The sequence below is a fragment of the Monodon monoceros genome, unplaced genomic scaffold (assembly GCF_005190385.1).
Source record: "Monodon monoceros isolate NGI ecotype Baffin Bay Population unplaced genomic scaffold, NGI_Narwhal_1 Super_Scaffold_6, whole genome shotgun sequence".
Taxonomy (NCBI): Eukaryota; Metazoa; Chordata; class Mammalia; order Artiodactyla; family Monodontidae; genus Monodon; species Monodon monoceros.
In genome coordinates, this window is record NW_021703783.1 from 60,656,489 (window position 1) to 60,683,513 (window position 27,025).

Below are 27,025 nucleotides of genomic sequence, written 5' to 3' on the forward strand. Positions count from 1 at the left end.
ACACATATACAGAACACATTTGCAAAGGCTTATACACATACACACAGAAGGAGCCAAGTTCTAACATAGGAGGACAGTCCTGGGGGACAACTCGATGCCATTGTTTGGAAAGGTACCAAACATTTTACAAAGATGTCAGCCATTGGCTATCTGCCACTTCTCTCAAGTCATGCATGCCACACTATTTTCACTGTTGTGTTTTCACGACTATGGACTATGTATTCTCAGCTGGGCATTGATATGATCATCAAAGCATGAATAGTGTTTCTTATGGTGGGAAAAAAAAAGGACTCTTTTTTTTTTTAAAGTACTCTTCTTATGCATAAAGCACAGATATATACAGAGTACATAAACAGGTATCCAGCATATCTGTGATATTAAAATGGCCATGGAGGAAGGGGACAATTAGGAAAAAAAAAATCTATAATGTCTCCCTAGGGGGTGATAAAGAAAAAAAAGTAAGAAACATAAAATTAGAAAAATCGGTGCAAAATTGATACATTTGTTTAAAAAGTGCTAGTCTTGGAAAAACTATCCAACTATCTCCAGCCTTCCCTGTCCACATCTGTGTTATCATTAGTAGTACATTTTGCGCATGGATGGGAACTTAATATATATCCTATTTGGTATGTTCTTCTTCTTCTTCTTTTTTTTTTTTTTACTTCATAATGCATTTTAGAAATATTCTCAAATCACCTCAGACCCACACAGAAACCTGTACATAACAGCTTTATTTTTTAATAGTGCAAAAATTGGAAACAACCAAAATGTCTCTTAATAGGTCCATGGATAAACAAACTCTGATAGATACATCCATACCATGGACTGCCACTCAGCAGTAAAATTAAATAACTATTAATACACACAGCAACTTGGATGGATCTCAAGTGCATTAAGCTTAGTGAAAAAAAGACCAATTTTAAAAGGTCGCATACTATATAATTCCATTTATTCAACATTCTCAAATGACAAAATTATAGAAATGAAGAACAACTTAGTGGTTGCCAGGGTTTAAGGAAGGTGGTCACCTCTCTCCTGAGAGTGGGTGTAACTATAAAGGGTAGCAATAGGAAGAGCTTTGTGGTGAGGAAAGGTGGCTATTTACATGTGTGAATCTTCATATGTGTACCAATAATGAATTTCTGGTTTTGATATTATACTATAGTTTTATAAAATGTAACTATTGAGGCAAACTGAATAAAGGGGTACAAGAGTCCTCTCTGTACTCTCTTTGAAACTTCTTGCGAATCTATAATTATTTCAAGTTTAAAAATTAAACACCTAAAGATCTATCACAAATTTTTTAAATTAAATTAAATTAAAAATTTTTTAAAGTGATGTCTAGTTCTTAATTTCTTGGGAATTTGAATCTTATTTCACCATTTAGTGCTTTTTTTATTCGGTGGTGATATGGATTGTTACAGCTTTTTACCATCAGATAAATGTATTGCTGAAACTGTCAAAAGATAAAAGTCAGAAGATTCAGGTAATGAAGATATATATTATCTTCTATTCTTTTACAAAGCAGTTTATCAAAATTTACTTTAAAACTATTGCAGTAACTAAGAACTTGTGTAAGTGGATGCCTGTATAAATGTTTATAAAATAATTTTAAGGTCAGTCCTATTTTAAACATTTAATAGTATCATTATAATTACTAGGGATGGAGTCTTGTATATTTATGTTCCTTTGTATCTTTAAGGATATAATCTCCTTTACACATTCAGAAATTTGAATTATTTATAAGGCGCAAACCATCTTGAACTCATTCTCTTTGGCACTTAGTTTAAAATGTCACTTTAGATTCAGTGCACCATTATAAGTCATCAAAGGATTTACTTGAGGAAACACTTGGTTTCTCAGTTCTAAGAAATACTGCATTTAAATTTCATTCAGAGTGTGTTTCATGTCATTGCCTCTGAGTTAACATCTGTTGATGTATGTAATATATGCATATATTTTAATATACTTGTACAGAAATGAAATTAATTATAAGACTGAAAAATTTTTCTGTCGAGTTTCTTCAATGTAAGTGAAAAATTTTTTTTAATCTTGTACATTTCCTGTTTGGAGGTAAAGATATGCCTTTTATTTATTATTTTATTCAGACCACGAGTAAACTTTTTACTTTTTGGTGAAATGGGATCACTACAATGACCATTGTTGTATAAAAGTGTAATAGCCATGATTTATAAAGACAAATTACAATGTTTGGTTCTGTAGAAAATATCATTAACTGTTATTATTATCATTTATTTAGTAATCATTTTAAGATCCAGCTATTCAGTTTTACTCAATATATGAATAATTCTATCAGGACTTAATTGGTTTTCCTTAATTTGAGCTTTTGGGGGTTTTTTCTTTTTGTAATTGATGTGTCACATGTTTGGACCTGGCAGCATGATTATATTTATATGGAGTCCAGACAATAATCTGTGTTTTAATATTTAAATTTGAAACATCTGTTTCTCTGCTTTTTCTCCCCCTTTGTTAAAAGGGGCAGTGGTAAGTCAGAAAGTTATTCAGTCAGCTCACCTCTCATTTGCCTGACAGAATATGACCTCCATTCAGTAGAAGGTACGCTGAGCCTTTCCCTCCCCTTGCGAAGTTCTCTGAGCAGAGCTGCAGAAAGCCTGGGAAGCCTCTTTATAGAGCTGTGTCCACTAGGATGTCTGGAGAAAGGAGAGAGGGTATGTTGGCCAGCGCTATTGCCTGGCCTTCTTTGAATCAATACCCCACCAACAAACAGGAAGAGAACAGGAGCCCCACAGTCCAAGGCCCCCGGGAATGTATGGTCACATCAGACAGTCAGCCAGGTGCCCCCTGGCCTCTCACCCATACCTTCATGCTGCCAAGCCAGGTGGGATGCATTTAATGTATTTCTTACAAATCTCAGCCCTTAGGTAATCTGGAAATGGGCACTAAGGCTAGTTATTGCTACCACTTTTCAAAAATATCGCTGAATGAATGTGCAACCAAAAAAAGTTTTTTTTGTTTTTTGTGTGTTTTGTTTTTTTGCCTTTCAGTGCAGAAGTCTTTTAACCACAGATCTCTCAGGTGTTATTTTCCTTGGGATTGTGTCCTATATCTTTGCTCTATTTAATATTTTTATATAGTCTGGCAGTTACTTTTGTTTTTCTGCATCTCCTTTAAGGAAAAACTATTTTGCACATAATTAACAATGACAGACACTGAAGGGACAATTTTATACAGTAAAAGAAATATGAAATCTTATTTATGATAGTTTCAGAGTCATTTTCAGTTCATCTAACTATTGAATTTCAAATGTAAAGTCATCTATTTCTGTCTGTCTATCTAATCTGTCTGTCTATCCCCATATACATCTATGTAAAGAGTATGTTTTATTTGGTTGATGGGCTGTCACTGAATTCTGAATGAACAAATGCAATGCAGGCATTTTTCATAATGATATTGCATCTTATTTTTTAGTACCACAGTTTTTTACATGTCTATTCAGATTATGTTATGTGATTCCAAAACTAAAGACAATATGTATTAAAAATATTTTCCCTTAACTAGTATTCAGTCTTGTCTATTTTATTACCTTCACAGACTTCACCTAACACAAGTAGGGAATATTCATCAACATATTGATACAACTTTACTGTGGCTTGAAAATTATGCAGCTGCTAAGAGAAAAGTCAGAACCATGTAAACTATGATTAACAGTCCCCCTAAAAATCCACAGTTCTTTTAAAGTTATCATTTTACAAAGTTTTTAGACAAGATATATTTTCCTATAGTTTAATCAGTCTTACATTCCATTTTTTTCTCCAGTAAGGTGACAAAGATTATCACTAGTATAAATGCCTTCCTTTGTTTTACCTATTGTAGTGCCTTTCCATGAATCCAATTGGTGCGAAAGTTGCCCTTTTATTAACTTCAAAGTAACAAAGCTATTATGATAAACTAAGTTAAGGGGACATAAACTTAAAGCAGCATTTCACAAACATACTTTTAACAAACTTTTCACAGAGAACAACGTGACTCAAATTAAAATGTTCTTTTGTAACTAGTTATATATGTTCTTGTAAATAATTAATGAAGAGCAATTTTCCAAAGATTGAAAACTGACCTTCTAATGGTGAACATTTTATATTTACTCATAGATACCAAATACAAGCAATATATTTGTGCAGCCTATTCTTCACAGTCCTGCTTTCTTTATCATATTTTTAATTCCTATTAAACTGATAAAATACGCACAGCTGGTAAAATGAAGCAATTTTCTATAAGTATATACATTCAAGGACTCATTGTCCAACAATTAAACCTTACAGTTGTTTGGGAGAATTGAAACTTTTCAATGTTATGTAGAGTCTTGCATTTCTTGTAGTGAATATTAACAAAGTTCTTCTATTTTAGAGGAAAACAAGCAATTTTAGCTTTAGAATTTAGTAACCCATTTTATCTTCATAGCAGGATTATTTTTAACAGTCTAAACTGGAATAAGAACTAATGGTCGTCATGGACAAATAAATTATAAATCACACAGAGCAGTGCTTTACAGCACATTCTAACTCCTGCTGCACACCACATGGATGAATCTCAAAATACAATGTTAAGCAAAAGAAAACTGTCACCAAGAAAATCATGCCATGTGATTCCACTCGGATAGTTTTAAAAATAGGCCAAGCTAAAACATAGTGTTTAGGGATGCAAGCTTAGGTGGCCAAACTATATAGGGAAGAAGAAAATAATTATAACACAGGTCACTCTAGTGGTTATCTTTTCGGAAGGGAGAGGGGACAGAGATGAGGAAGGGGCAAGGGAGGACTTCCAGGGTCTTCAGATCCTCTTTCTTGACTTGGCTTCTGAGTGCATGAATATTCGCGACGATGAACCAATGAGCTGTACATTTTCATTTTGTTCACCTTTAACATAGTGTGAAGGTTAAGTATAAGAGAAAGTGGGACATAACCTTATACTAATTTCTGAGGGTACTAATTCTGATGTAATGACATTCCTTGTCATTGGAAACGTTTTGAACTATTAGATACTATTTGTTTTTTAAAAAGAGTGTTATTTATCTGATTAAACCTGCTAACAAACCTTGGAGTACAGTTCTCAAGGTCGTGAGTATGTGTGTGTCTGAGAGAGAGGGAAAGGAGGAAAGAGGGAGGAGGGAGTGGAAAAGAATAGAGGCTTTTTTTGGTTATTTAAAAAAATTTTTTTATTGAAGTAGAGTTGATTTGCAGTGCTGTGCCAATCTCTGCTGTACAGCAAAGTGACTCGGTTATATAGAAATTCTTTTTTTATATTCTTTCCCATTATGGTTGATCACAGGATATTGAACAGTTCCCTGTGCTATACAATAGGACCTTGTTTTTTATCCATCCTATATATAGTAGTTCGCATCTGCTAACCCCAAACTCCCAGTCCTGCCCTCCCCCACCCCCCTCCCCCTTGGCAACCACAAGTCTGTTCTCTATGTCTGTGAGTCTGTTTCTGTTTTGTAGCTAGGTGGGAAAGAATAGAGCTTTACTTACTGATGGACTGGAGATTAATAGCATCTTCTATAAATCATCTTTCTCTATATTATAGTGTCAGGAAAACAAAGGCATCCCAGGATGAGCTCAGAGCTAGGAACAAAGACACCTTTGTATCATGATGCTAATGGAAGGGACTTGTACATTCCAGCTGTTACCAATAATGGAATAAACTTCTGGCTGTTACTAATAATGAAATAAACTTCTAGTGCCCTAATTCTTAGGACTCCTGTGATCCATTTGATAATAGGTACCTCAGCCTTTCAGCTCTGCTAGAGTTACAAGGCGATTTATTTTAATTGCATCCTCTCACTCCCTTCTCTCAAAAAAATAATCTTTTGGCAAATTTTCCCCCACACATAGTTTATTATAGATGTAGGTTGTAAAACATTCTGTACTTGTATCTTTTTATGGATGCGATAAAATTGGAGAACATACCTGTGGTTCTACATCAAGCCACAGTGAGAGGTTGACGTATCTCTTCATGCATAATATTCTGTGGGTCAAGCTGTTGCATGATAGCATGTCAATAGAAACTGGCCTATTTTAGAACTAAAATAAGATTTTCAAATACTTCTTAATCGTAAGAGTTACGGTTATGTACTGCAATATGTATAATTCTCTGAGATTTAAAATAAAACCCCAGAGCCACAAAAACTTAAATAAAATATAACTGAATATTATTTCTAGCTGGCCTACCTACATTTCCTTAGTGGAAGGGAAAAAAGTAGGAATGAAAGCCCTTTTTATTGAAAAGAGTTTGGAAATTGAAGACAACTCTTTTCGATTCAATTCTTTGTTAGTAGAAAAAGAGGAACGATAATGTTATAGCTGTCAGCAGATTTCCGGCACTTGGAAGAGAGCATCATTTCAATAGAGGAGCTAACAATATCTTCAAAGGTCATCATGCAGGTATAAGAATGAGGAACATTCGTCCATTGAGTATTGCCGCGACCTCCTCTTGGGCTTTGAGTCTAAAAACTTGGCAACTCAGAACTTTATCCAGTATTTTGGGTATCAAATCCTCCATGATGTGCAAGTTAGAAGGTGTTTTTATTTGCAAAATAGCATTCCCTTTCAGAAGTTGAACTCATTAAATGTCAAGATTGAAACACTGATTTTTAAGCTGAAGTTTAGAAATAATAGATGAAGATGTGTGTTAATGGAGAGTCAGCACTGAAAGCCAGACATGGCAGTCATAGTATTTAAAGAGTAAGAATACCTGAAATTAAGCATTTTGTAAAGAGAAGTGTTTTCATCCATCCACATAAGGTTCTGACATTTAAGATATGTTCCTTCCGTTTTGTTCACAGGCTCACCTCGTAGCAGCTTTTGAAAAGAGTTTAGGGAATATGACTGGCCGACTGCAAAGTCTAACCATGACAGCGGAACAGAAGGTATGTTCAGGAATTGCCACTGGGGCTTGAAATAAGATAGGAAGTTGCATAGGGTGTTTAAACAATACCTGAGATGCAGCTCCTTAGAAATAATACTGAGAGGATCCATTCTAAAGTAAATTGGAACAATGGCAAGATAATACCTTTTCTTTTTGGATTTTAATTTAAAGACTTACGATTCCGATTAGCCTATATTGGAACACACACACACACACACACACACATACACATGTTCTTTTCAGGCAGTCTATTATTTTACTTCTGACTGGAACTATTGAAAGAATACCAAATGTTAAGAAAAAGAAACAGGAGAAGAGTTAGAATATTCTAGGAATAATTTAACGCAGTTGATGAGAATTGCACTCTGACAAGAATTTTCACAAATTCATGGTCTATGAGCCCAGTTATAGACCATGGCTGTGATCTGAGATACTCATGAAGAAGGCCCGAAACAGAGGTTAGGGCTCTCTAAAGTAAGGGGCCTTATGTTACAGTATCCACGAGACAAGGAACAGTCCTGCATAATTTTGGAGTAACAAGACTAGTTGGCATCTGGGGATGCTGTCTTTGAAGTAAAGCTAAGCTACATCAAAAGCTTTAAAACAAACCTGAAGGATTTTATGGAGTAGAAGAAGGAATGGTTTTAAAAAAAAAAAAAACCAACAGAGAATTTGGTTCACAAAGGCAGAAATATCAAAAGGTCCACACTGGATAGAAAGAATCTGGACACTTTCCATATGATGACCCGTAACTTACCTCCCTGCCGTTAATTTGGTGGCCCTAACCTGAGTCCTTGGATGAGTGTCTAAAAAGTCTTTAAAATTGTGTGGAAATATCTGTAAAAATGGCATATGTGCATAATATGAGCAGATTTCCATGGTTTTTATCTAATTTTCAAAGAGATCCATATCTAAATAGTTTTGGATAATTTCAACTGATGTAGAATCAGTTCCTATATCTTTCCATAGGGATGGCTTCGATTTTGGCTTCAGTTCTGTAAAGTATGGCTTTGGCTTTAAAGAACTAGCATGTGTTATTGAGTTTTGTCAGTTTACTACTTTTTTTAAAGTTAAAAAAACAAAACAAAACAAAACTGAACAGTCCAATTAAACCAAAAGAGAAAATCAAATATTCCTATAGTTGCCTGGTATAATTATAGAACTGTATTCTGTTTGCCCTTATCTTTCATTCTCCCATTTCGTAGCTCTCCCCTGCCCATGAAAGAGAACACTGTCCATCCCCGTCAAGCCTGTTCTGAAAGAGAAGATAACAAACTCCTTTGACCACATAAATTTTGTCTTAATCTTTTTGGGGGTGATACAATTTACCATTTCACTATGTAACATAAGAATTCAGCAAATAGGATTACAAGGCCTTTTTAAGGGCATTCAGGTGGGAAAGATTATAAATGTTGGAGTCCAGTAGCCTCAAGTTTGAATCTCGGCGAGGTCTCTCAAGAGCTGGAGAATCTCCCTTTCGTAACCCTCAATTTTGTCATTATAGAAGTGGGAGTTATAATAACTACCTTGTAGAATCATTCTGAGGAGTGAGATACTGTAATATGTCACAGGCAGTGGATAGTCAACAAATGTTACCTTTCTTTAGATTTCTCTCCTTTTTTTCCTTAAAAAATGTAAGATAAACCAAATTCATCATTGGTCATATGCCAGGCATATTGCTAGAAATCATGGTTAGTATTTAAGTCTCAATATCTTTAAGAAGTCAAAATTTATATATTTTGCCTCTCCATATTTCCTTCAGCTCTTTTTTATTTGTAGGCAAATTTCTCGTAGAAATTGGAAATATATACATGTTTGTTAATTTATAATGTCTATGAAAAATTCCTGAATATTTTAGAATACATCTCCATAATACAAAGAATTGTATAATTGTTGCACATTATCCTTGAAGTAACATTGCCAAAATTGTAAAGTTTTCTCGGAAGATACCATGATGTCTGCAATTGCCCTTGCCATTTTTTTAACTGAAAGTAGAATGGTTGCTCTTTTAATTGGAATATGTATACACACAAAACGATGCTTATTTTATTTTATCAACATTAGGTTTTTTAACATTCACATTAGCATTGTATTTTATTAACAATGTTTATTTCATTATATTATTTATTTAACAATGTTTATTTTAGTAATCTGAGATTTATAACTTGCTTTTTTCCAGAGTGGTTTTGAGAATCTTATAAAGTTTATTGGATTATGATATAACACAATTCAATGACAGAATCTAGTGAAAACCAGTAGAGGAATGTATATAACAAGATGCTTGAGCCTGGGTAATTACCACCCCAAAGTAGAAATTCACTGAACTGAATTGATTCTCAAGGAAGCTAAGGCACAAAGGGAGATTGCTTGGCGTGTTTAGTTTTCATTTTCTGACCAGAAGAGCATAATTTAGATTGAAGAGACAAACTTTCAGACACTGAATTCAAGGACAAATTTATTGTAAAATTTCTTCAATTGGGGTCATGAAATAACAAAAGACAAAATCTCTGTTCAAATAGACATTTCTCTAAAAGCTGAGGGCATAACATTTAATCATATTTCAGGAAAGCCATTTTCTTCAGGGAGCTGAGATAAAAGGGCATATTGTTCTCTGGTGATCCAACAATCCTGGGAAAAAAGAGCAGAGAATATAAAGCAGAGGTTTTGAAATTCTGTTCTAGACTTCCAAGGTTCCTTTGTCCATTAGTCATGCACCAAAGTTATAATGAATTTCTATTGTGTATGAGATACTGTTCTAGCTACTGAGAATTCAGCAGTGAAATACACACACACATACTTATATCCTAGTTTATAACTGGTTATAATATAAAATAGAGTTTATATTCTAGTAGGTGACAGAATATGATAAAAATATAATTCAACTAATGGGAATTTCAGGTGAAGATAAGGACTACTGAAAAATTTAAAGCTAAGAATGAGTATATTGGGAAGCAAGGTAGGATGCTAACACATGAAGAACCAAAGGCCAAGGTGGTTGCATGTGCTTGGGTATCTACTTAAGAACTAGGTAAACTAGGAAAAAAAAGAAAGAAAGAAAGAGATAAACTAAACTAGGACTCAGATCCAAGACTCCTTCTTCAGTGTGTGATTTTCAACAATCATATGGCATTAATAGGCTGAAAACTGTATCAAAATTTTAGTTAGGTTCATAGACCAAAATCACTCCCTTGAATAATGTTCTAAATTTTTTCCTTGCTTCCAGATGCCAAGTCACACCGATTCTCTTGCTAAATGTATGTGCCAAAACACTGCTTTTATATACTTGTAGCCTGGTAAAAATAAATAAACAAATAAAAATAAAAGAAAGAAAAGACATGTATGAATAACTCAGGAGGCAGAAAATATGAGGTGCGATTAGAAGTATAACAGGACAATGTCCTCAGTGTTCTCACAGAGAACCATTGCATTTTCACACTAGTTTTGGTGTGTGGGGGGGGGTTGGGGTTTTTTTGTGTGGTTTTTTGTTTTGTTTTTTATTGAAGTATAGTTGATTTACAATGTTGTGTTAATTTCAGGTATGCAGCAAAATGATTCAGTTATATATATAGTTATAGAATAGTTACATCTATTCTTTTTCAAATTCTTTTCTCTTGCAGGCTATTACAAAATATCGAGTGTAATTCCCTATGCTATACAGCAGGTCCTTGTTTGTTATCTCTTTTTTATATGGTAATGTGTATATATTAATCCCCAACTCCTATTTTTTCCCTCCTCCCCTTTCCCCTTTAGTAACCATAAGTTTGTTTTCTATGTCTGTGGGTCTATTTACATTAGTTTTAGAGGAGAGGTGGCCAAGAGGAGCCTTGTCAGGCTCTGGGAGGATGAAAAAAATTAATTCAGGAGAGATGGAGGGCCGCTTGTCATAGAGGAAGGAACACCATGAGTGTGAACAGCAAGGAGGGAAATTATGGGAGACATTAAGGGAAAAAGAAGGAATGTGGAGGGAAATGTGGAACCAAGGCTTGAAGAATATCTAAGGAATCCGGTCCTTGGAAACAGGGAGCCATTCAAAGATTTTTGACACTAGGCTCACATGATAAAAGTTAGTTAATGAAGATCAGTCTAGCAGCATTTCCCAGTAGTTTAACAGCATTCCCTGTAGCTGCCAGAAGACCATGTGTTATGGAACAGTAAATCTATAAATAAGAGTAATTAAGATAATTGTCAGTAATGCTGCCCAGAGGGTGACATTATCTCTAGGTATCCCCTATACCTAAGGCTCAACAGATTGTGATGGTGACATAGTTTGATCAAGAATTTTACCTGGATTTCAGGTCCTTGTCCCTTAACTAGTACTTTTCCACCAAGATTCTTTAAAAGAATTAAGACCGAATGCCCTGAAGCATCTATTATATGTGATGAAACGGCTTCTTTTCAGTGCATCTAGAGTGGTACTAGCTACATACCATCCGTATCAGAAATGAAAAAATTGTCACTCAAATTATAGTTCAGGGTTTTATTTTGTTATGCTGCAATAAAATCATCAAAATGATAAGAATTCTGCAAATCTATATTTTTATGAATGAAATTTTTACACAACTACTGCTAAATCCTTGCAAATTTACTAAGGCTATATACTCATTGATAATTAGAAGACTTTCAAATCACTTCCTTATATCTGTAGTGCCAGAGGCAATTAGAACATACGTTAAGGTGTGGTAGGTTAGTCTTGTTAGAAGGTCAGAGCATGACAGAGGAATATATTTTTGTTTGAGTAGTGGAGCTCAGATGTTGATTCTATGCTAACTATAAAGTCTAGGGTTTGCTCATTCTTACCTCTGTGAAACTACTTTTTTGGATGACTCGATGAATAGACACTTAAATGTTAAAACTTAGAAAATTCAAAACCAACTCTCTGGAAATAGATAATGTAGAAGCTAAAATTTTAGTTGAATTGTATCTTTACATTAACTCCTAGTTCAGGTTAAATATTTATCATCTAGAAGTGTTTTTTAAAATTTATCACTAGACTCAGAAAATACATTCATTAGCCTTTTACGGCATAGGATAATTTGAATCTGTAAGTTACTTATGGATTCAAGTTACTTGTGCTACTGGGCTTTGATGAATTCAGTTCATTTAGTTAGAACCAGGGCTGGCCAGGTTCTTTCAGCAGAAAACTTCACAAAATTTCAAAACACATACGAAGGGTTGGAGAGTGGGGTGTGTTCAAAGCAACTATACCTAGATAATGTGAGATTAACTGTGTCAGTGTGAGGAAGCAAAAGACTGGTTTAGTTGAAACATTTTAAGAGCCTTGCCTAGAAGGTCAAGTAGAAGGTCAGGCTGGTTGATGAGATTTGTTGCCAAGCTGTGAGATCCTCAATAAGGCCTGTGTCCAGGAGAAATTTGGAAAGAGGTCAGATGTCGTTAGGAAGTTAGGTTGGAAAAACACGGAGCAACGCCAGTATTATTACACAGTATTTGATCATTTGATCACTTTACTTTGAAGCATTTCAAGTCTGACCTTGATAGCTTGTTTAGCCTCAGAGACATGTAAAAAACAGTTAGAAGAGATACTGACTCCATCCAGCCTCTTTTACACAAGAAACTCACATGGACTACATTACTGGAATCTCACGTGGTCAGCCTATGTTTGGGGCATCGTTATCTTGAATGGCTCATTGTAGGTAAATGAAATTTGAGTTCGGTTCTCACGCTTTAAAGTATCATTTTTGAAAAGTGGAAAATATCAATAAAATATTATCTGATCATCTTATTCCCAAGACCCTCTGAAGAGTTACTCCAGCCCCAATCTTCTCTTTGGGAGAAGAGTAAGAAACTGAAAACTACTAAATTAGAGGAACAAACTTCAAATGCATCTCTTGATGGTATCTACATTTTCCAGGTTCTTTCTGAAGGTTTAATAGGGATTCTCAAAACTTAAGTTATCTTCTATTAGGTCACCTTGAAAATGAAAAGACTATGTGAAAATATTTCAGATTATCAAACGATTTTATAGTTGGTTATCTCTGGAACTCACTTCTAATTATTTTTCTAATCCACACTCCCTGCCACAGCCAAAACTAAAGCAGGGAGACCATAGTTGTCCTTGGCGGCAGCACTGCAAGCTCCATGATTATAGACATCTTAGAGAATATGTACCTTAAAAATAAATGTGAGCAATCAGCTGTAATTACAAAGGGGAAAAAAGGAAGGCTAGAAATAAACTATTTAGAAATTTCTGTCTTAGTCCAGTTTTCATTCTAAAATGCTTTATATTCATAGCTATACACTTTTGGAAAAGAGAGAAAGGAAAACCCACTTTGTTGCCATCCAAAGGAAGTGATTCCACTGATTTAGCCACGTTGAGACTTTCAGTTTATAATGAATAATAAAGTTATTGACGTTTTTAGTATATAGCATCCTAAGTGATCAGACACCCTCTTGTTAAAATATGCAGTAGAGTTGAAGTTTTACATCATTCTTTGAAGGGAAGAAACACCTGTTTAACATAGACCAGACATTTGGACATAATCGTCCCAACATTTACTGAGATCAGATCATAAATCAGGTGAAAAGATAAACTCTTCAACAGATAAATAAGCTGAATGCATTAAATGGTCTGGATGCGTAGAGAAGGAACCTGTTCATTTTTCCTCAAAGGAAAACTAAGAGGTGTCATGTGGATGGAGACGTGTCACCATGGCCCTTACGGGTGAAGGATATTCAAAGCACAGGAGGAAATCACATGGAAACACTCAGAGAAAGAGATAGTGCTAGTTTGAATGATGGTGAAGGTGGATCTCATTAACTGAAGTAAGAAAAAAGGAAGGGACTTTTGCAGATATGGAGAGATAACTAGTTCAGGTTTAACAGACTATCAGTGTAGAATTTAACTATCTTTGTTTTTTTAATTTTTTAATTTAATTTTTTTATACAGCAGGTTCTTATTAGTCATCAGTTTTATACACATCAGTGTATACATGTCAATCCCAATTCATCCCGTCATGACCCCCAACCCCCGCTGCTTCACCCCCTTGGTGTCCATACATATGTTCTCTACATCTGTGTCTCAACTTCATCCTAGAACACCGGTTCATCTGTACCATTTTTCTAGGTTCCACATATATGCGTTAATATATGATATTTGTTTTTCTCTTTCTGAATTATTTCACTCTGTATGACAGATGTTAGATGCATCCATGTCTCAACAAATGACCTAATTTCATTCCTTTTTGTGGCTGAGTAATATTCCATTGTATATATGTACCACATCTTCTTTATCTACTCATCTGTCGATGGGCATTTAGGTTGCTTCCATGACCTGGCTATTGTAAATAGTGCTGCAGTGAATACTGGGGCTCATGTGTCTTTTTGAATTATGGTCTTCTCTGGGTATATGCCCAGTAGTGGGATTGCTGGATCATATGGTAGTTCTATTTTTAGTTTTTTAAGGAACCTCCATACTGTTCTCCGTAGTGGCTGTATCAATTTACATTCCCAACAACAGTACAAGAGGGTTCCCTTTTCTCCACACCCTCTCCAGCACTTGTTGTTTGTAGATTTTCTGATGATGTCCATTCTAATTGGTGTGAGGTGATACCTCATTGTAGTTTTGATTTGCATTTCCCTATAATTAGGGATGTTGAGCAGCTTTTCATGTATGTATGTCTTCTTTGGAGAAATGTCTCTTTAGGTCTTCTGCCCATTTTTGGATTGGGTTGTTTGTTTTTTTAATATTGAGCTGCATGAGCTGTTTATATATTTTGGAGATTAATCCTTTGTCCGTTGATTCGTTTGCAAATACTTTCTCCCATTCTGAAGGTTGTCTTTTCGTCTTGTTTATGGTTTCCTTTGCTGTGCAGAAGCTTTTAAGTTTCTTTAGGTCCCATTTGTTTATTTTTGTTTTTATTTCCATTACTCTAGGAGGTGGATCAAAAAAGATCTTGCTGTGATTTATGTCAAAGAATGTTCTTCCTATGTTTTCCTCTAAGAGTTTTATAGTGTCCGGTCTTACATTTAGGTCTCGAATCCATTTTGAGTTTATTTTTGTGTATGGTGTTAGGGAGTGTTCTAATTTCATTCTTTTACATGTAGATGTCCAGTTTTCCCAGCACCACTTATTGAAGAGACTGTCTTTTCTCCATTGTGTATCCTTGCCTCCTTTGTCATAGATTAGTTGAGCATAGGTGCGTGGGTTTATCTCTGGGCTTTCTATCTTGTTCCATTGATCTGTGTTTCTGTTTTTGTGCCAGTACCATATTTTCTTGATTACTGTAGCTTTGTAGTATAGTCTGAAGTCAGGGAGTCTGATTCCTCCAGCTCCATTTTTTTCCCTCAGGACTGCTTTGGCTATTCGGGGTCTTTTGTGTTTCCATACAAATTTTAAGATTTTTTGTTCTGGTTCCATAAAAAATGCCATTGGTGATCTCATAGGGATTGCATTGAATCTGTAGATTGCTTTGGGTAGTATAGTCATTTTCACAATATTGATTCCAATCCAAGAACATGGTATATCTCTCCATCTCTTGGTATCATCTTTAATTTCTTTCATCAGTGTCTTATACTTTTCTGCATACAGGTCTTTTGTCTCCCTAAGTAGATTTATTTCTAGGTATTTTATTCTTTTTGTTGCAATGGTAAATGGGAGTGTTTCCTTAATTTCTCTTTCAGATTTTTCATCATTAGTGTGTAGGAATGCAAGAGATTTCTGTGCATTAATTTTGTATCCTGCAACTTTACCAAATTCATTCATTAGCTCTACTAGTTTTCTGGTGGCATCTTTAGGATTCTCTATGTATAGTATCATGTCATCTGCAAACTGTGGCAGTTTTACTTCTTCTTTTCCAACTTGTATTCCTTTTATTTCTTTTTCTTCTCTGATTACCATGGCTAGGACTTCCAAAACTATGTTGAATAATAGTGGTGAGAGTGGACATCGTTGTGTTGTTCCTGATCTTAGAGGAAATGCTTTCAGTTTTTCACCATTGAGAATGATGTTTGCTGTGGGTTTGTCGAATATGGCCTTTACTCTGTTGAGGTAGGTTCCCTCTATGCCCACTTTCTGGAGAGTTTTTATCATAAATGGGTGTTGAATTTTGTCAAAAGCCTTTTCTGCATCTGTTGAGATGATCATATGGTTTTTATTTTTCAATTTGTTAATATGGTGTATCACATTGATTGGTTTGCATATATTGAAGAATCCTTGCATCCCTGGGATAAATCCCACTTGATCATGGTGTATGAGCCTTTTAATGTGTTGTTGGATTCTGTTTGCTAGTATTTTGTTGAGGAGTTTTGCATCTATATTCATGAGTGATATTGGTATATAATTTTCTTTTTTTGTAGTATCTTTGTCTGGTTTTCATATCAGGGTGATGGTGGCCTCATAGAATGAATTTGGGATTGTTCCTTCCTCCGCAATATTTTGGAAGAGTTTGAGAAGGATGGGTGTTAGCTCTTTTCTAAATGTTTGATAGAATTCACCTGTGAAGCCATCTGGTCCTGGACTTTTGTTTGTTGGAAGATTTTTAATCACAGTTTCAATTTCATTATTTGTGATTGGGTTGTTCATAGTTTCCATTTCTTCTTGATTCAGTCTTGGAAGGTTATACCTCTCTAAGAATTTGTCCAGTTCTTCCAGATTCTCCATTTTATTGACATAGAGTGCTTGTAGTGTTCTCTTAGGATGCTTTGTGTTTCTGCGGTGTGTTGTAACTTCTTTTTCACTTGTAATTTTATTGATTTGAGTACTCTCCCTCTTTTTCTTGATGAGTCTGGCTAATGGATTATCAGTATTGTTTATCTTCTCAAAGAACCAGCTTTGAGTTTTATTGATTTTTGCTATTGTTTTCTCTGCTTCTATTTCATTTATTTCTGCTCTGATCTTTATGATTTCTTTCCTTCTGCTAACTTTGGGTTTAGTTTGCTCTTCTTTCTCTAGTTCCTTTAGGTGTAAGGTTAGATTGTTTACTTGAGATTTTTCTTGTTTCTTGAGGTAGGCTTGTATGGCTATAAACTTCCCTCTTAGAACTGCTTTTGTCACATCCCATAGGTTTTGGATCATCGTGTTTTCATTGTCATTTGTCTCTAGGTATTTTTTGATTTCCTCTTCGATTTCTTCAGTGATCTCTTGGTTATTAATAGTAACGTATTGTTTAGCCTCCATGTGTGTGTGTTTTTTATGGTTTTTTCCCTGTAATTCATTTCTAATCTCATAGTGTTGTGGTCAGAAAAGATGCTTGATATAATTTCAATTTTCTTAAATTTACTGAGGCTTGATTTGTGACCCAAGATGTGATCTATCCTGGAGAATGTTCCATGCGCACTTGAGAAGAAAGTGTAATCTGCTGTTCTTGGGTGGAATGTCCTATAAATATCAATTAAATCTATCTGGTCTGTTCCATCATTTAAAGCTTCTGTTTCCTTATTTATTTTCATTTTGGATGATCTGTCCATTGGTGTAAGTGAGTTGTTAAAGTCCCCCAGTCTCACTGTGTTACTGTTGATTTCCTCTTTAACTGCTGTTAGCAGTTGCCTTATATATTGAGGTGCTCCTATGTTGGGTACATATATATTTATAATTGTTATATCTTCTTCTTGGATTGATCCCTTGATCATTATGTAGTGTCCTTCCTTGTCTCTTGTAACATTCTTTGTTTTAAAGTCTATTTTATCTGATAGGAGTATTGCTGCTCCAGCTTTCTTTTGATTTACATTTGCATGGAACATCTTTTTCCATCCCCTCACTTTCAGTCTGTATGTGTCCCTAGGTCTGAAGTGGGTCTCTTGTAGATAACACATATATGGGTCTTATTTTTGTATCCATTCAGCAAGCCTGTATCTTTTGGTTGGAGCATTTAATCCATTCACATTTAAGATAATTATCTATATGTATGTTCCTATTACCATTTTCTTAATCGTTTTGGGTTTGGTTTTGTAGATGCTTTTCTTCTCTTGTGTTTCCCACTTAGAGAAGTTCCTTTAGCATTTGTTATAGGGCTGGTTGGGTGGTGCTGAATTCTCTTAGCTTTTGCTTGTCTGTAAACCTTTTGATTCCTCCATCGAATCTGAATGAGATCCTTGCCGGCTAGAGTAATCTTGGTTGTAGGTTCTTCCCTTTCATCACTTTAAGTGTATCATGCCACTCCCTTCTGGCTTGTAGAGTTTCTGCTGAGAAATCAGCTGTAACCTTATGGGAGTTCCCTTGTATGTTATTTGTCATTTTTCCCTTGCTGCTTTCAGTAATTTTCTTTGTCTTTAATTTTTGCCAATTTGATTACTATGTGTCTCGGCATGTTTCTCCTTGGGTTTATCCTGTATGGGACTCGCTGTGCTTCCTGGACTTGGGTGGCTATTTCCTTTACCATGTTAGGGAAGTTTTCAACTAGAAACTCTTCAGATATTTTCTCGGGTCCTTTCTCTCTCTCTTCTCCTTCTGGGACCCCTATAATGCGAATATAATGCGAATATTGTTGCATTTAATGTTGTCCCAGAGGTCTCTTAGGCTGCCTTCAGTTCTTTTCATTCTTTTTTCTTTATTTTGTTCCATGGCAGTGAATTCCACCATTCTGTCTTCCAGGTCACTTATCTGTTCTTCTGCCTCAGTTATTCTGCTATTGATTACTTCTAGTGTATTTTTCATTTCAGTTATTGTATTATTCATCTCTGTTTGTTCTTTAATTCTTCTAGGTCTTTGTTAAACATTTCTTGCATCTTCTCAATCTTTGCTTCCATTCTTTCTCTGAGGTCCTGGATCATCTTCACTATCATTATTCTGAATTCTTTTTCTGGAAGGTTGCCTATCTCCACTTCATTTAGTTGTTTTTCTATGGTTTTATCTTGTTCCTTCAACTGGTACATAGCCCTCTGACTTTTCATCTTGTCTATCTTCTTGTGAATGTGGTTTTTGTTTCACAGGCTGCAGGATTTTAGTTCTTCTTGCTTCTCTAACTATCTTTTTAATTAAAGACAATTTATACTTACAAAGTTCTCTAAAAGAACTGCTAAGCTGAATTTGGCTAAACTAATTATTTCATTTATTTTTTTCCCCACATTATATAACAAATATATTTCTTACTTAGTTATTCTTCTTTTGGGCTTATTGTGCCACACTGAGTAACAAGTACCCTGCTAATATCTGTTGTTGTTAAAAATATACTTAAGATTTTAGAAAGTGATCATTCTTCTATTTCATTAAACACAGTTTTCTGAAAAATCAATATTACCTGAACATTTTACTTCTAATTAAAAAAAATCTTTTTTAAATAATTTAACTATTTTAAGGACTATATATTACATATTTTAAGGACTATTTTAACTATTTTAAGGACTATATATTACATATATTTCTATTCACTTTTCTAGAGATTTCTCTAGAAAAGAGTAGAATTTTGACAGTAAAATAAGTCAGCCAACCCATAAAATTAAGCTAAATTTTTAGACATTTGTATGAGATTTCAATATCATTTTTCCTCTTTAAACCTAAAGCCAAATGTTTTAGCAGATTTTTAATCCAAAGTACAAGCACTGTTGATTTGAAATTCAAGGATGAAAATCTGACTTTATTTAAAATTTAACATTCATCTTAGTCTATATGTTATAAAATTAACTATTTAAATTATGTGATTCACTAAGTATGCACTATAGGTATTCTTTTGTGAATAAATTCCTGGTAAAAGCAGAATGGATTTCCAATAAATATTTCATCACTTTGGAGATTTATTTTAAGTGGGAAGTAGATTCAATTTTGGTACAATTATCTATTACTAGTTGGGCAAGTGACAGAGTATAGATAAAACTCAGAGAGACTGAGAAATTATGATGAATTGTATTTGAATTTGTCATGGTATTGACAGTTTTCACAAACCTGTTCTTTTTCCTTTATGATAAATAAATGCAAATGAAATTATACTCAAGTATATGAAGATCCATCTATGAATCCAGGAGGTCGCTATTGATTTTCTATTATGAGATTCTTTGACTTATAAGCTATTAAAAGTCTATAAGAGAGTTTGTTTTTTTAAAAATACCTAACTGTCTTCTATCAGGAATATGCCAGATACTCAGAGAAGATAGATATGTGAGATGCCAAGTATCTATTCCAAACTTGGATATCGTTTCAGTTAGCACCATCTATCTTTTTTTTAAAAAAGTGTCTAAGGCTGGAATAGTCATTGGACATTCTCATGTATGAAGCAGTTTGCTGCAGAGGTAGTTGTCATGGTCCTGCCTTTTCTCATATATACTGGGAGACATTAAGTAGGGATAAACTGCTTACCATGGAGTGAAGAACCCAAGCCTGATTCTTTGGCTTTCTGCCGAAGAAAGAAAATGGAGAAAATGATGAATGACAAACACGTTATGGAGGAATTCTCCCCCACTAGAGGCTGACAAAAATTCTAATTTTTAGGCTTGCTATCACTGCCAAGAAGGATACTCCTTGTATTTGTGCTCCTGATGGAAATATTGCTTCTGCTGAAACAGCACTCCAGTTCCTTGTTGTTGTGTTGGTGCTGTTATCTTATCTTCCTAATAGTGAGTCCTTTATTTCTGATAAAGATATTCATTTAAATGACTATGGGAGATCAAATTTATACACGGATTTTCGTTGAGACATAGCTTAAAATTACCCTTAATTCAATAAGAAAATAGGTGTTTTATAAAAATTTGATTTGTAAGCTTTTTAAATAATTTAACTATTTTAAGGACTATATATTACATATATTTCTATTCACTTTTTTAAAATTCCTGTATTGCTTTGGCTTGGTGAAACTAGATCTTCATAGTAGGAATTTTGTTGGATGAACAGTGCCAGAATCTAAGATGACATATGGCATTTAATAGGAGTGAGTTAGGAATTAATTCCAGGTTTTGTTCTTGAATGTAAAGAATCTATTTCCTAAGGGCAAAATAAATGAGAAAATCTAAAATCACTCATTTGACAAAAACTCAGGGTTTCCAGTTAACAGTAAATGCAATATGATGTACCAATGCAATAATAGTATTTATCTATGTAATATAATCATGGGTAGTATTAATAAGTTTGGTATCTGAAATGAGCAGTGTGATATCTTGCTTTATATGGTACTGGTCAGCTCTGGGTACCACCCTTTTAAAGCAATAAAGACTGTTCAGACCACATGTATAAGAGAATAACCAAGACATTATTTTTTAATTCTTTATTGCATTTACCTTCTTACATTTACAAGTAAGAGGTTGTAAGACACAACTTGAAAGGTCAGCCACGCATCTAAATCTACCAGGACATTAGCACTACATAAAATCAAACTCATTTGATAGTGAGCTATGAATAAGAATCTTTTACTTTTAAAGCTCCTAAATTCTGTTTGTTTCACAGGAGTCTGAACTGATCGAACTAAGAGAAACCATTGAAATGCTGAAGGCCCAGAACTCTGCTGCCCAGGCAGCCATTCAGGGAGCGCTCAACGGTCCAGACCACCCTCCCAAAGGTATGTTTAGAAATCTTGCCATTTTTCATCCAATCTGCTAGGAATCTATTTTTATTCATTAATTAGAGCAAAGCTGCTTTTACTCAGTCGCACTGCCTTTTATAATATATCAACATAAGTTGCTACTAATGCAGTCAGAATCTCAGAATTTAAGAACAGTAGGCTTCAGTATCAAACTGACCTTAAGGAAATTGCTTCTATAGTCCAACACTTTTCTCTGAGGAGGTTGGTTAATGTATTCATATCTGCCTTCAAGCAAAACAAACCTGGGAAGGAGTATGGAAATCTAGATCTGTATGTAAAAATACAATAATCAATATGGTGAAGTAGTGGATTACTGGGAGCAACTTGTCCTGGGTGGGGGCAATAAAAAGGTACATTTTCTGTAGAGAACTTAAAAAACAGTAAGAAAATGGACTAAACATTGGTGTATTTTTAATTATTACTGTGCTTCGGCAATTGGAAGCAATGATAAAATAATCTTCTCTGCCACCACCCCACTCCTTAAATTGTCACTGAAGAAATACTCTGTGATAATGTCATGTCATTGTTTTCTTTGCATAGGTTGTACTTATTCCTATTCTGACTCTTTTCAGTAGCATTCAATATGCTCAACTCTTGACCAGCTGAAAAATGTTTTCCTAAATCCTGAGTGCTCTGTCATCTCTCTTCGCATTTCCAGATGAATTTTGGGAAAGCTTGATGGAATCATTCAATGTCTTCAACAGCCAGTTACACTTCAGACCATGGGAGTGTGGTTTCTCTTTCCACTACTCCAGCAAAACTGTTCTCTCCAGCATCAATAATGACTTAGATGACGCTAAATCCAGTACAAAGTTTAAAATTCTTATTGTATTTGTTGTGCAAATAGCATTTGATGCTGATGTCCACTGCATCCTACTTGAAATATTCACTTCTTCTAATGCTCATGACATCCACATTCTTAGTTTTTCTTCTGCTCCTTTGAAATTTCTTTCAGTTTCTCTTGTAGATTCACTCATTTGTATGCATTTGTTAAATGTTGATGTTTCTTAGAATGCAGTCCTAAACTGTCTTCCATTATGATTTTATACATTATGATTCTCTTCATCTATCTAAAATTTTGTACAAGCTCATCTAGTACTCTACCTATAATTATTATTTGTGTTGATAACTGTCAAATATATCTCTCCAGGGCAGGCTCATCTCTTGAGTTACAGATCTGTATATCTAGCTGCCAAAGAGAAAACTCCATTAGGTTATCTTCGGATGTCTGTTTGTCACCTGAAAGTCAACAACCCCAAATTTGAACTTGTCTTCTTCCTTCTCAGACCTGCTTTGCCTTCAGTGTTCCTTTCTCAGTAAACAGCATCACCATCCTTCCATGTGGCCAGAAATCCTCCTCTTCGTACACAGTAAATCACTAAGTTCTATTGATTCCATCCATTAAATATATCTTGTTCCCTTTTCTCTGATCCTGCTATCACCATGCCTCATAGCTCCCCTGAACTATGACCACAAACTCCTAAGTCTCAAGGAGCCTTCCTGCTCTTCGTCTTTCACCTCCTTATGCCATTCTTCACACTGAGACCAGAGCAGTTGTGTAACAATATATATTTAAAAGGTATCCCATTGCCTTTGGATGAAATACTAACTCCTTAACATGACATAATCTCTCTTGGCCAGCTTCGTTCATTCAACAAGTATTTATTGATATTACCATTTATGTGCTAGACACTGTTCTAGACCTTGTGTCTTGCTATTTTGTCGTGTTGTGTATTTCATATTTCAGCTATCCAGAACTTCTTTCAGTTCTTCAAAAGTTCTTTATATATTCTCTTTATTCTACTTGGAACTTTCTACCCTGTTTGTTCAGCATAAAAACTTTTTGAGATCTTGCAAGAGTTAGCCTAAACATGCCTGCTTGTGCCTAAACTATATGAGGTCCCTCTGTGATGTGTTTCTGGAAATAACTGTACTTCCCTCATCAAAATTTGCATTAAGACACTTTGGTGCCTTAATTTGTTTATGGTCTGCCTTTCCTGGTCGATGGCAGGGTGGTCTGTTTTCTTAATCCTTAATCCTGGCCGTAATGATGGCTTGCACATAAAAGGGGCTTATTCAAATTTTATAGAAAGGACTAATACAATTTTTTAAAACTTGAAATTTAACTTATAGGAAAACAGTTATATAAAGTGAGATATACTTAAATTGAAGGACAAACTAGTTCTCTAGGGGCTACTTCTGTTAAGAATTTAGCAACTTTCCATGTGGGGGAGTTAATGTATATGCTGCATGGAAAATTACTGCATATTTAAAGCGTATCTTAGAGCTATAATAAAGCAGCTTATGTTCTAAATCTTCATGTCAGTAAATAGGTCCAGAAGGGATTTAAAAAGGCTTAATCCTTTCTTTACCACAGTACAAGTCACTGAAGTAAAACTTTCTGGAAAGATTCCTTTTATCTCAGGCAACAGGTAGCTTAATATATCTACTGGAATTGAAAAATAGGAATTCCTTTGCTCAGAAATGTGGGAGGGATACCTAAAATGAACAAAACGATAACAGTTAATATTCAACTTGGCTAAGAAAGATTAAAAAATAATTTTATAAGATTTAAAGCTAACAAAAACAAATAGTTATAAAGGGTTGAATGTATATAGAATATTCAGATTGTGTTTCTGTAGTAGTAAAACTCATATCAAGGCATATTGTAAATATTTAGAGAAGAGCATTCCAGGAGGGTCTTGAGACAGAAAAGAGATTAGTGCCTTTATGGAACTGATACAAGGAAGATAATGACGAAAGGTAAAGTAAGTAGAACCAGGTTGGAGAGATAAGTACTGACCAGATTACTGAGGAACATTTGGGCCATATTTAAGGGTTGAGGGCTTCCCTGGTGGCACAGTGGTTGAGAGTCCGCCTGCCGATGCAGGGGACATGGGTTCGTGCCCCGGTCCGGGAAGATCCCACATGCCGCGGAGCGGCTAGGCCCGTGAGCCATGGCCCCTGAGCCTGCGCAAGAGTTGAAATGTTTTCTATTCTTATTAAAATGGAAATCATTGGGCAGTCTCAGGTAAGGGAGTGATGGTGAGGTTTTTCTTTAAAAAGATTTCTCTAACTCTGGTTTGTAGAATGGTTTGAAGGTGAGTTGGACAGCTGTTCTTTCTTAGAGCAGGTAGGTGATGTTGGTGGCTTGAACTAGAACAGTGACGGTGCAGAAGGTGGGAAGTGGAAAATGAATGAATGAATAAACATATAACTGAAATAGATATTTTTAAAATAAGCTTCTCCATTCATTCAGATTGTTGATATTCATTTGGTCACCCATTCTTTACTGAGCTCTGCAATGCCACATGTACTCAGTCAAATACTTACAAACACTAGAAAAGAATTGCCAGAGAAAAGTAAAATGCATTCCCTTCATTCCATGGTATTATGGAAATTACACTCTTGCCAATCTTTATTGGAAATGCGGTCATAATTGAACATAACTAATACCTCCAAGGACTACTTTTGACCTACGGTTAACAAGAATTTACCTATCTTTTTAAAATTTGGGATTACTTGAAGTCAAATATAATTTATTAATTCTGGATATAATAAAAACTCTGGAATACTTTAACGCTTAATACATCTGTTTTATTTGTAAAAGTCAGTTATGAAGGGAAAAATAGAAAATACTAATCTTTTTCAGAAAAGCTTATAGCCAACTGTAGCAGAAATTTAAAACACAGATACCTACACATGTTCTTTTATTGCTTATTCATATTATTTCCATATTAGTTGATTAAGGGATACTGTGCTCCTTTATTGTTAAATCAAAACAACACACATAAATACCTTGATTTAGGTTTTGGTACTGGTAATGTTTTGGACATGCAAAAACAGTAAATGTTCTCATCATTAAAAAAAAATACTTTTGGACCAAACTCTAGGGATTCTTAAAAACAGGTCTGTCTTTACCCTCCTGTAAAATTTTTCAACATGGTTATTCTCTTAATGGAAAAATTAAAGTACTTATTGGTATGTATGTACATGAGATTAAGGATGGAGATATGTATATGCATATTATACACCCACACATATACTTATTTATTGTATGTTTTGAAAGTAACCAGTTACAGGTCCATTGCCATCAGCCATTTTACTGTTAAATTAGTCAACTGCAAAGCTTTGATTATATACTATTATTTCTATGGGAACTTTTTGAAAGCTATATAATAATTTCTGACATCTTTTAAGTTCCACTGAGATTTTTTTGCTTGGATAATATGCATTGATACCAATTATATATGACAATAGAAATGGCCTAAAAGCATATTTGACCTTAAAGTAATTTTATGAATTATTAGTGTCTCCACTAACACTTAAGTTCACTGTGAGTAGAAATCATTTCAATTTTAATTTTAATGACTATAAATAAATCTTATAAGCTGATTGTATGGAGTAAGTGAGTATGTTCAAAAAGTGATTTAGTATCAAATGGTATCCTCTTCAAAATATCGTATTATCTAGAGAAGCACTCCATGCTTTTTAGGAGTATATAGAGGTGATATCACCTGGCAATTAGTACAATAGACAGTAGGATACTTCTAAGTCTCAAGTTGGCTCCACTGTTTTTCAGCTACGTGACCACAGGGAAAATTTAATAATTACACTCATTTCAGTGGTTTGCTTTAAAATTACGTACTCCCAGAGCAGAGTAGTAAAAGCTAGCTTTATTATTACCTGTTATTATTGTTACTGCTATTACTCTTCCAAGTCATGGACAGGGGTTAGGGGTATGATGGAAGAATTACACTGTCTTAAGTATGATTTCTGTTTAATTCACAAATGCAGTCTACCCACATTCTCTCTTGAGGACCTTCGCCCCATTCGCTCTTTGACCTTGGTCAAGTTACTTAACTTCTTTGCGCTTCAATTGCTCCATCTGTGGTATGAAGTGCTTAGATGACTTGCAAGGTTTGTTTTGGCTCTAACAAGGTATGATTCCATGAAATGGAAAGTTAATATATTTGGCTTCGGTAGCTTTATTCAAAGGACAAATATTAAAAACACACAATTAATTATCATGCTATTAAGAGTTTCCTTTTACTCCATGGAACAAATCATTTGGAATAAATCATTTTGGAAGTGCTGTTTGATCCAGGTATTCAGTAAAAATCACTAGCATAGCAGTTCATTTTGGGACAAAACTCAGAATCCATTAAAACACCAATGCTACAGACTTACTTGAGATTCCCATTGAATCTTAATACAGATAACCCAGTTAATTAAAGCAAATATGGTTGTACTTTATTAAGCTTATAAAACCAAAACTGCATTGAAATAATCTGTACAAAGCCATGTTGACATTTATTAGAGGACTTCCTCTCAGAAAGCCTAAAAGTCTTGTTTGTTCAGATTGCAAGTTTTTATGAGTAAACACGATACTGTCTATCTGTGGCTAGATCTCCGCATCAGAAGACAGCATTCCTCCGAAAGCGTTTCTAGTATCAACAGTGCCACGAGCCATTCCAGCATTGGCAGTGGTAACGATGCTGACTCCAAGAAGAAGAAAAAGAAAAACTGGGTAAGCCATTAGCATTCATCTAGTTCAGAAGCTTATTACTGCCCAGTGAGTCAGGCTTTTTCCTTTTGGGCTTTAGAGATCCACAGCAGTTTACAGTGTCTCATTCAAGTGACTGACACCTCAAAGGCTA

At 34.8% G+C, this 27,025-nt stretch overlaps 1 protein-coding gene across 3 annotated transcripts in view; it reads left to right on the forward strand.

The window, feature by feature from the left end:
- Nucleotides 1-27,025, forward strand: part of NAV3 (neuron navigator 3) — a 363,427-nt gene that overhangs the window by 301,117 nt on the left and 35,285 nt on the right. For all 3 annotated transcript variants that reach the window (XM_029206422.1, XM_029206421.1, XM_029206423.1), the window contains exons 23-25: nt 6,824-6,907; nt 21,230-21,341; nt 26,774-26,895. In XM_029206422.1, coding sequence (XP_029062255.1) covers nt 6,824-6,907; nt 21,230-21,341; nt 26,774-26,895 — 318 coding nt within the window. The remainder of the gene's footprint in view (nt 1-6,823; nt 6,908-21,229; nt 21,342-26,773; nt 26,896-27,025) is intronic.